General features: G+C 49.2%; 1 protein-coding gene across 5 annotated transcripts in view; it reads left to right on the top strand.

The window, feature by feature from the left end:
- The window catches only part of ADD2 (adducin 2), an 88,110-nt gene extending 79,137 nt beyond the window's left edge, over positions 1–8,973 (top strand). For 4 of the 5 annotated variants that reach the window (XM_039852509.1, XM_039852510.1, XM_039852511.1 and 1 more), the window contains 4 exons: positions 123–212; positions 2,146–2,293; positions 3,658–3,783; positions 7,406–8,973. In XM_039852509.1, the coding sequence (XP_039708443.1) occupies positions 123–212; positions 2,146–2,293; positions 3,658–3,783; positions 7,406–7,713 (672 nt within the window). In that variant the 3' untranslated portion in view covers positions 7,714–8,973. Of the gene's footprint in view, positions 1–122; positions 213–2,145; positions 2,294–3,657; positions 3,792–7,405 lie in introns of all 5 variants that reach the window. The other variant, XM_039852513.1, reaches the window with a different exon arrangement.
- The last annotated feature ends 2,320 nt before the right edge of the window (positions 8,974–11,293 follow it).

Here is an 11,293-nt window from a genome sequence, read left to right as displayed (position 1 = left end):
GACCTTTTTAGACCCAAGTCACAAATCACACTGGACACCAGTATGCCCCGGGAATGCCCTTCCCACACTCCACACTCTGACACTGAACAGAGAGCTCACTCTCCCCCTCCTTTTCCACACAGATTCGAGAACAAAACCGACAAGATGTGAAGTCGGCAGGGCCCCAGTCTCAGCTCCTGGCGAGCGTCATCGCTGAGAAGAGCCGAAGCCCGGTACAGCAGAGGCAGCCCCTGTCTGGAGGGGAAGCATGTGTGCCTCCCGGGGCTGGGCAGCAGGACCCCTGAGTCCTCATGCCCACTTCCCTCTGTGATCTTGGGTGCTGATGCTCTTGCTGCAAAACGGACGCCGTGGGGTCCAGGGGAGTGTCTAATCACCCGCTGTGGGCACTGGGCGGGGCAGCAGCTGCCCAGCCTGCCCATGCGAGTGAGGCTGACTTCCATGCTTCTCCCGTGGAGCTCCACTCTGCCGTCTCTTAGAATCCTGCAAAGTGGGGAATGTGGCTGGCAGCTCCCAGCTGCTCGGGTTTGCCTGCCTGAGCATTTCCGGCCTCTGTGCGGATATGGCATCGTGAGACTGTAGCTGTAGGAAGATGCTCGTGTGCTCTCAGAGGGGAGGCACGTGTATAAGGACCAGTGCTCCTACAGAATGGGAAGGGGAAGGTAGTTGCCCTCCCCACCCCCCACATAGAGTTAGAAAGTATAAAGTTGTTGTTTCTATGCTTGAGATAGAACAGTGTTTGTCTAGTGCTTAGCAAAAGGAGTAAAGATCAGACTTCTGGCTTGTGTTGGAAATCATTGCCACTAACTACAAACTAGCAATGGGCATGGCATCTTTCTTAGCAGCAAGAAGGGGTAAAATACAGAAACCATCTTCTCTGCTGAGCAAATCGACATGATGCAGTGATTTCAGATCAGGCTGCAGCCCACAGCGTGTGGGTGCCCATTGGCCGGCAAAGTGTGAAGGTTATGTCATCACACTCACCTCCATCTCATCTCAACTCAGCCAAGATGAGGAACACCAAATGTGCCACGGGTTCAAGAATAGAAATACCCCGTGATACTGGGGCGATGTGAGAGTTCAAGGCAATGAGCAAATTGTTAAAAACTTTGCCATTTATACCTAATGCTCTCCTTGGAGTCCCTCTTCTTGGAATCCTGGTCTTGGACTCTCTTTCGAACCTATGATTCCTTAAGATAGGTCCAGTAGTGCCCCTCTTTTGGGAGGAGCCCGTGAGCCCCTCGTCAGGAGGTCTGATGGGCCAGAGGAAGATGGCCAGGCATGTGTGGTGTGGGCCAGCTGCCCAGGGCTCGCCTGCCCCTGGGTTTCCCTTTCTTTGCTCCTCCTCAGCTCCAGAGCACTGCATTCTCAAAGGTCAAGATGAGGATGCTGGATTAGGAAAAAGGACTATGGAGTCTGAATTTTAGTCCCTGTCTTGAGCTAGAGGGGTCAGAGAATTCCTGAAGCTTACACGAGTTTACTCAGCTGGTGAGCTCCCAAGAGCTAGGGGCTCCATGGAGGTGGTTAAACAGTGCTTTTGCCAATATCCCCGCAGGGACCTGCAGTCTAGGCAGGTTGAAGATCTGAGATTCAGGACCTTGGTCCCCTTGTAATTTATGACTGTGTGCAAAACAGGCCTAACACTTTGGACTGAGAATGCTGAAGCCGCTGTCTGTTTTACTGCTGTGTGCTGTAGCTTGTGCTGCTTTGCGGGAGAGGGAGGTGCAGGGTGGGGAAGAGCTGGCATGATGCTGACTGAGCCAATGCTTTGCTGGCTGGAATTTGGCTGACTGACTTTGGGCCACTGACTGTATTTGTATAGTGATGGCTTGCAAGCGTCCACAGGAGGGACTGCAATAAAGGTGTGTCTTCCTTCTGCTTGGGAGCATCCTTTGATTTTATTTCTGGGGCAGAGGGTGGACCCCCTGTATTCATCCAAGCAGTTGTAAAGAATCCGGGTCTGGGGGTGAGGTAGCCGTGGGGAGAAAGGAACAGCCCTACCCTGAGGCCCTGGGCTGTTTCCAAGAAGCTGCATGCCACGCTGTCCCTAGCAAGACCACGGGCAGCCACATGAGTCTGAAAGGAAGCTCGGGCCTGGGCCCCAACCCCGGCGATCAGAGAGCAACACACACTGTGGTTAACTTTCAGTCTACAGAGAGCCAGCTGATGGCCAAGGGCGACGCAGACACCAAAGACGAGTCAGAGGAGACGGTGCCCAACCCTTTCAGCCAACTCACTGACCAGGAGCTGGAGGAGTACAAGAAAGAGGTGGAGAGGAAGAAACTAGAACTTGAAGGTAAAGAACCCTGGTGCTTCAGGATCTCCCAGGCTGGAGAGGAGGGTTTGTGGGGGGGGGGAGAAGAGGCTTGGCCTTGAGAGAGAGAAAGAGAGAGACAGAATGAGAGAAAGCAGAGCAACCGGCAGACCTGGAAATCAGGCCTTCCCTCCTGGGCCCTCAGGGCTCAATCTAGCCTCCTCTTGCTTTCATTTTTAATCCTCACTTGCTTCTCTCTCTCTCTTCTCTGTCCTAGCCTCAATTGAACCTTCTTGCTCAATCACCAAATAATATTCTTACTAGCATAATACTATTAATCACAATGACGACCCTCGTTGCTCAGTGCCTAATGTTACATGGTGTCCTCAGGACCTCCTCTGACCCTCTCACCTGGGTATAAAGAGTTAATCCTTATAGAGTGCTTAGAATAGTGCCTATAAATATGGCTTACATCAGTCAACACCAGATAAATGGTAGCTACGAGAAGATAATTATAATAGTGATAATTATTAATTATCTGTCAGATCTGTTATATAAACCTTTTTAGCCTGGCTGTCAAAACTCTCCACTAGCCGACTTTATTTCACTCCTTTATTTCAGAATCTCGAGTTAAGCTCACCTCTCTATGTTGACTCCTAGAAAGACATTCATACTCATGATAGTTATGCCCTTGTTCATGTCCTTGCCCTTTCCTAGCATGGTTTCCCTTTCTGGACGAGCCTGATCCAAAGGTATCTACACTTCAGGCTCCACCTCAAACCCCCTCCTAGGAAGCCTGCTCTGTCTCTCCCCACCCCCACACTGAGCTGTCCTTTCTCTTTGCCTCAGGCGCAATCAGGGCTTAAGACCTAGAACTCAGCTCTTAGTTTTGTCCACCAGGCTAGGCTTTCACTCCCTCAGGGCAGGGTCTTCCTCCACCATCCCCCTCCCCACCCAGAGTCAGCTGTCTTCCTCGGGGCCAAGCCGGCACTAGCAAAACCCTTGCTGGCTTCTTTGGAGTTCTAATGGGCCAACTGAAAAAGTAGGTAGAAAAATATGGTGCTTTGAATCCCTAGGCATTGTTTGGACTGAACATGTAAATTAGATAAATTAAATCATAAAGGAGCTACGTGCCAACAAATCACGGGTGGAAACTCTCTTGCTGCCCTTGTCAGGGGTAATATTTCATCAGTGGATGTGTTTGATGGAGGAAACAGAACGTGACTCTGACTCCTCCCTTTGGCATCCCCAGGATGTAGCAGAAATAACAAAAGGATGGGGGAGCAGGTAACTACAGGCAGGAGCAATGAGGACCAAATAGAAGAAAGCAATTTTTTTAATGCTCTCTTTCTGCCCGTCTCTCTTCTGCTTGACCTTTATCCTGAGGTAGTTTTCTGTATTTTCAGGAAAAAAGGAAACTGCCACAGAGGAGCCTGGCTCACCTGTAAAGTCTGCACCTGCTTCTCCAGCACAGAGTCCAGCAAAATCAGAGACAAAGAGCCCCGTGGTCTCTCCCTCCAGGTCTTTAGATGGTGAGTCGGTGAGTCTGACCTCAGCAGCCAGGAGAGAGAGATGCATTCACAGGCCTAGAAAGAGGTCTGCATGGAAGGCGGGCCAGGCGTGCACCCTGCAGGGACCCAGCCTTTCAACAGGTGTTGTCTCCCTACCCGAAAAGCTTTTCCCTCTGCCATTTCTAGAGAATCTGAAATAGGGGTTACCAAAATAAACTTGTTCCGTTCACAGGCTGTGACCATACACCTTACAGCTTAGGCCCAGCCCAAGCAGTGACGAATAAGTTAATGACTGACTCGGAGCCTCTCACTTCTAACTCAGGCTGGGTTGGCTGGTGGGCCTTTCCCGATGCACTAGCCCACTGCTCAGACCTTAATATGCCCAAGGATCATCTACAAATTTTGTTAAAATGAAGATTCTGGGTCAGCAAGTCCAGGTGGGACCTGAGACTCTGCACTTCCAACAAATTCCCAGATGAGGCTTATGAGGTCATCCTCGGCTTTGTGCCTGGGAATCACGTGGGGGCGTTCTAACAGCCCTGAAGCCTGCCTTGGTCCCATCCACCAGCTGTTGAGTTAAATGGTGTGGGGGTGGGGCCGGGGATGCATGCAGCCTGGAGTTTTAAGACCCCACCAGGTGAATCTACTGTGTAGCCCAGGTCGAGAACCACCTCACTAGCTACTAATTTAGAGAACTGAGTTCTAGGCCCAATTCAACTGCTAACTAATAACTCAGCTGCTAATTTGAGAAAATCTAATGATCTTTGTACCTCAGTTTCCTTGTCTATCAAATAGGGCTACTAATATTTTCCCTTTTTAAGGTTCTTATATGTATAAGGAAAGTTGGAGATGAAAGCATACATTGAAAGAGTAAAAGCGTGATTTAAATGTAAGATCCGATTATGGTTATGATTGATACTGTGTATGACAGATAATACTTTTATAGCCCATTCCACCTAGATCATGAAAGTGTCTTTAATGAGCTCTTGGAATCACTCCTGGGCATAAACAATCCTCCCCGGCTCCCTAGAGCCCTCACCAGGGAGAGGCGTACCGCCATGCCAGGAGCAGCGGCTTGGTGGCCTCAAGGAGTCTTCTCCCTCCTGGGTGGAAGGTCACCTATGTGGAAGCTGCTAGAACCCCCCAACCCCTGAGCACCCTCCGCAGGTGAATTGCTGCCTTGTATGCGGGCCTGGTGCTGCCAGAGGAAACCGATCTGCTTGAGGCGAGAGCCCCAAGTGGATGTCCCCCAGCTGTTTGTGCTCATTGTGTCTCATCGTGGTGGTGTTGTCGACCTGTCTCCACAACGTCTTCCTTTCTCTTCCCATTCGTGCCTTCATCAAAGGACTTTCCTCCGATTCTGAATACTTGTCTCTGTAGTAAGTATAGAGAGGCTGTTTACTAACTCACTCCAACTCTCGCAATGGGGGAGGGAGGACTTTTCAAAAGAAATACATTTCTTTCCATTTTTTTTTTGCAACTCACAACCCTGCCTTCGGGAGGTTTCCTGGCTATAAAATTCATGACCAATTCCACATGTGCTGTGCATGGACAAGGCTTCTCTGAAGGATATATACACATAGGACACGCCCATGCACAAACACACACCAGTACTCCATGGCACACCACCCAGAAGCAGCAAGGCCCACAGTGAACGGGCACTAGGGCCAGCTCCTGGGTACTCCCCGTGGTGAAGCGCTTACGGCCCTAGGGCACCTCTGCATTCCTGTTCCCAATGCTCGGGCACCTCCAGGGAGCCCATGACCTCCTCAAAGGCTGTGGGCCAGAACCCAAATGACCTTGAGACCAACTGTCACCCAAGACCCTTCCTGTAACATGGACAGAGCTGGGGAACACGGGCCTCCTCGGAGCAGACCCCACATGATGGGGCATAAGCTGTAGCTGCCTAAGGTGACCAGTGAGGAGTGGGGTTGGTGGCTTTGGCCGGCTGCCCAATGGCTTGCCCTGCTCCTCCAGGTGGACAGGGCTGACCCTCTGAGCAGCATCTGCGCTTTCACACTGAACACACTCATCGGATCAGGGCTGGCTTTTTCACTGTGTGGCACCATGCTCTCAGGTCCTCTTATGCTGAGTCACCTCAGCGTCTCGCCTCTTCGGTCTCCCTGACTCCTACTCTGTTAGCTTCTCTGAAGGAGAGTCTTTTAAATCCTCTTCCTTCACATCTGACCATCTCTGTCATTGCCTTCTCTTTGACCAGCTCCTGACTGTCTTTGCCCCTGCCGACTCCATCCCCCAGTGAACCCTCAGGAGCACCAGCTACACCTGCAAAGAAGTAGCCCTGCACTTAATATCAGAAATCAGCTCTGCCACTTACTAAGTTAGCCATCTCAAATAAGTCCCTTCAAAACACTGCATAATGGAGGAACAACACAAACGCTTGCCCTTTCTAACTCACACCATTGTTATCAGGATAAAATGAGCTAAAAAATATAAGAGGACCTTATAATGTGCTTAGATAAATTAGTTCTCATCATGCACTATGTTCTCAGGATCGCAAGCAATTGCTGTTGTTAGCCCCTAAGTTTTGGGGTAGTTTGTTATCCAGCAATAGATAATTATTAAATCGTGGTGAATAGTAAAAACTAGTTTTATGGAAATTAGTTCTTCTGTGGGTTGACTGGGCTCAGCGGGATGGTTCTTCTGCTCCACTGATGTCAGCTGGGGCTGCAGTCATTTGGGAGCTTGACTCAACCGGAACTACAGAGATGGCGCATTCACGTGTCAGGAGCCTTGGCAGTGGCAGCTGGAAGGCTAGGCTCAGCAGGGACACTGGGATGGCTGGGACTGTCAATCATCTATCTCTCTGTCTATCATCTATCTATCTATCTATCATTATCTATCTATCTATCATCTTTCTATCTATCTATCTATCTATCTATCTATCTATCTATCTATCTATCATCTCTGTCTCTGTCTCCATCTCTGTCTCTCTCCATGTGGTTGTAGGGCCTCACCTAACAGGTTCCCTCCAGGCAGGATAAAGACCTGGAGTGGGGAGTGGGGCCCTGGCTGTTAGAACGGGCCAACCAGGTACCTTCCTTTTTGGGTTAATCCTTCTATCTTAGAAACACAGGGTTCCTGTCACTCAGGGATTCCATTCTCCTTCTTCCTTCCCCTCTCTGCCTACTGAGAAGATACCCTCCATTCTTACAAAGTTCCTCACTGGTGTAGGAAATGAAGTGAGAATGAAAACATGTATTGCCATAGTAGTGAAGCCAAACCAGTTATAATTCTTAGATGCCTCCAGTTGTATGTGACATGACGCCCCCTTCCTATAGTCTCTGTCGTTGCCTGTGTCTTTTCCCTTGTTCTATGCCTGGAAAAGCTTCGAGCTGGGCCCTAACTGGGCCTCCTGCCATGTTTGGACACCATTACCTGTTTGCTTTTATAGTCAAGAGCCCAGAATCCGACCTGGCACGGGCTCGTTCCCAGGGCAGGCTATGAAGAAGGGATACAGGTTTGGATGAGACCCCTGCCTACCCTCTACCCCTGCAGTACAGCCTGCCATCCCACTGCTGCAGACTTACTTTGTAGAATTGCCTAGAAATGGCTCTTGTAACCCCAGGTAGAAGCTCTCACCTGAATGACATCTTATGGGTCATATCTTTTAATCTTTTTCCAGAAGGTGCTAAGAAGACAGAAACGAGCAAAGCCGCCACAGAGCCCGAAACAACACAGCCGGAAGGGGTGGTGGTCAACGGCAGGGAGGATGAGCAGACAGCAGAGGAAATTCTCAGCAAAGGCTTGAGCCAGATGACCACCAATGCCGACACGGATGTTGACGCCTCTAAGGACAAAACCGAGTCGGTCACCAGCGGCCCAATGTCCCCAGAGGGCTCACCTTCCAAGTCTCCCTCAAAGAAGAAAAAGAAATTCCGAACCCCATCTTTCCTGAAAAAGAGCAAAAAGAAGGAGAAAGTGGAGTCCTGATTCGTAGCACCCTGGAGCTCCCATGTGCGTCCTGTCTCCCCATGGCCCTTTCTCCCATCTCCGTCCCTGAAGCAAGGGGCCAAGGAGGGATAGAGTAGGACCCTGGACCACACTCGGAGGGGGACATAGAGATCGCCCGACCAACCCCTCATTTACAGTTGCCCCAGAGAAATCGGGTGACTTTCCCAAGGTTCCACAGTAGTTAGTGGCAGAGCCTGCACTAGAATCCAGGTCTCCTGGCTCCTAGTCCAGGGCTCTCTCCACTATACAACACTGCCTAGTTGTGGGCCACCTTCGTGAGGGCGCTGCCCACTGATCTGAGCCCCGGGCAAGAGGGCCAGAGTGGGCCACAAGCTCTCACAGGCTCAGACTAAATCAGGTCGAGGCTCCCCCTGAACAACGTCCTTTTCCTCACGGGAACCCAGTCTCCTCTGATGGAGCTATCACGATGTTTAGAAGTCTCTCTTCTCTTTTTCATAGGATCCCTGCCTTGCTGCTCATACTAACCAAACAAACTGACCTGCCCCACCACCAGTTTATCTTTGTTCCCAAGGGCTGATGGCTTAGCTTGTGCTTCCCCAATCACTAACTCTGAGCTTTCTTCATGGAACCTCCTAAATGACAGATGGAAGAGTTGTAACAATTGGCACACATAAGGAAGGACAAGCCAAGCCAGCCACAGAATGGGAGATAACTTCATCAATATAAGAAGCCAGGAACTTGACCCATTCAATTAGTGTATCTCAGGCGCTTCAAAAGTAAAACCAAATTTAGCTCAGAAAATAGTTGTCTCGTGCTCAGGACAGAAATTTGGGGAAATTTAGATCTTCTGTTGGCTTTAGGGTAAATGAGGAGGATCAAAAACAGCACAGGGAATGCTATGCTTTTCTAGCTTTGCATGACAGTAATGTGGCTCCACTCGTCTCACTCCTGTCCAGCAGTCAGGTGTCCCCTGACCTTCCCTCAAACCCAGGAGCACTGGCTCACAGAGTGGAACCGGCATCTTACCCTTGGCACCTTGACCTTGGCTTCTTTGGGTTCCGACTCAGTCATTCTGGGTCCAGCAGAGAATGAGATGAGCCCTTCGGGATTAATCAGAGAAATGCGTGGTTGTCCCCGGCCCTGTCACTGTCTGTTCATCCTGGGGCCTGGTAATAGCCACGGCTATTATTTTAAATGCCAACACTATATTTTCATATTCTTCCATGGGGCATTGTTTAATGAGCATTGTTGGCTCCTAAATAGACAATCCATTCTCTTTAAAGCACCACATCTTCAAAGGATATTTTCCCTTTCTGTCCTGATTATTGTAAAAGTATTTTTGAAAGTTTTTAATCATAGTTTTTCATGTTCGAGCACTTACTATATATATAGACACTGGGCAGGCTTTACTCACATTGTACCCTTTAACCCTCATGATAATCCTGTGATGTGGGGAAGATTATTCCCATTTTATGGGTAAGGAAACTGAGCCCCTAAAAGGATAATTAACTTTTTCCAAGTAACTTGGCTAGAGAGAGTCAAAGCCTGGATTTAACCCAAGTCACTCTGAGTCCAGAGCCTTTGCTCTTAACAGCTATGGTGATCAGAAAACGTTAATCCCCAAGGATGGTGGTTTCAGTCCAGGAACCATTTCCGTGGCTGATCTCCACTGTATAATGCAGCACTTGAAATGAAGTTAGGAAACTACCTGTGTTCTCTCTCATCAGTGCATGTTAAGTTCCTTGGTTAACGTGGACTGTGGCAAGGCCAGTGTGGACCTCTGACAAAGGAGAGGCAAGGGCCTTCTGGTTGGGGCAGGAAATATCATTCATTATTGGGCTATTTCTTGAGAAGGAAGGAAACTGACATATGACTATGGGAAACCCAGTGCTGTGTCTCTCTAGTGCAGATTCCCAACTGCTAACCCCTCCGCCCCGCACCCCCACACCCTGGCCCCTCTCCTTCTACCTTCTGATTCGGTCTTGTGCTGGACAGCCTGACAGTCAGGGGCACTGATGCCTCAGATAAGTCTGTGATACGAGAAATGCCTTTAAAAGCCAATCCTTTGATGCCTTCTTTTAAAAAGTGGATTTCACATTCATTTATTGATCCCTTCACAATATTCGTTAAGCACCCATTAAATGTCAGGCATTATACTGACATTAAAAGAAAATAATCATTGGGACTAGACTAATCAGTAGCAAGCAAGGTTAAGAGATTGGTGGAGTGGATACGACCATTTGTTTGTATCCAGTGTTTGAGTGGTTGTAGCTCAGAGATGGTTTGATTAACTCTTGACATTCAACAAATTCTCTTCATTCCCTTTATAGCAATGAGGCCTCATTTAGGTGAAAATGCCAGAGCTTGCTGGAATTTGGGCAGCATCCTTGTAATTTATGCTATGGGCCCACCTCGTATTTATCCATTTGTTCATTATTCATGCATTTAAAAAACATGAATGAGCATGCATCACGGGCTAGGCCTGGGGGCAGGGCTTAGTCCCAGCCTGCGGGAAGTTCATAAGTAAAGGAGGCACATAGACAAGCGACAAAATGGGCAAGGGTGTAGAGGTGGCATGAGGAAGCAACGGTTTACTGTCTTCTGGGCCAGAGAAACCTTCCTGAAAGGAGCGATGGTTGAATTAGGTTTTCAAAACAGAGGAATTTTCCAAGAGGACAAAAGCGTTGGCAGAACATCCCGTGATGAGGGAAGAGCGTGTGCAAATGCACGGAAGCATGAAACTCCGTGCTGCCTGCACTGAGCAGTTCTGTCCTGCGGAGCGTGAAGTGTGAGGGGTGGGCGGGGATGGCGTGGCTCGTTTCATGGGTGGGCAGGGCTGGTAGAAAGCGTGGAGAGGCTAGACTTTATCGTGTCAGGGGGTTGGAGCTGCTGAGTCATGATCAGGCTTGGACTTTAGGAAAACTCTGATGGCTGAGTGGAAAATGGACTAAAGGAGTGGCCACATGGGAGACTGCCTCATAATGAGGCTTTTCTGAAACATCAGTGCTAAACCGGGTTCAGTGTCCTGCCTTACACTACATTTTCCTTTATTGCAAATAGTGAGCTTCCAACACAGAATTTATTTCCATTGAATTATTTGGATAAGGCCTCTTAAGAGATTTAGACAAGGAGAGCTAGTACTTAGAGTTTCCAATTCTGTTCTGACTAGTGTAGAGTTGCTGGGAGAACTTTTGAGTCATTTCTTCTTCCTGTGTACATGGGATGTGGCACGCTCAGCTCCAGGCTTGAGGCCGGACACTGGATGCGGTTGAGGTGTGTGGTCTAAACAGAGCCATGGGTTTTTAGGGTGACAGGAGGGGCCATTGTCTTTGGCTCTGGATAAAAGTAGGGTGAAAACTTGGACCAGTATCTGTCTGGAGAAAAAATATACATGGAGAGCTCAGAAATGGTAGGCAATGGGTTCATGTTGAGCAAAGCCATCGTGCTTGGGTATGCTGCAGAACAAGAACGAGAAAGTGGAACCAATCAGCTGTGCTGTGGCTGGCTGAGCCGGGAAGTGGAGAGGTTTATGAGGCTGTTCCACAGAAAGAGGGGCAAGGGTAGGGAAGACATGGTTACAGAGAGACACGCCTGGTCC

The sequence above is a fragment of the Pteropus medius genome, unplaced genomic scaffold, assembly GCF_902729225.1.
Source record: "Pteropus medius unplaced genomic scaffold, Ma_sr-lr_union100, whole genome shotgun sequence".
Lineage (NCBI taxonomy): Eukaryota > Metazoa > Chordata > Mammalia > Chiroptera > Pteropodidae > Pteropus > Pteropus medius.
Note: the sequence above shows the minus strand (reverse complement) of the source record. Positions and strands in the feature narration are given on the sequence as shown.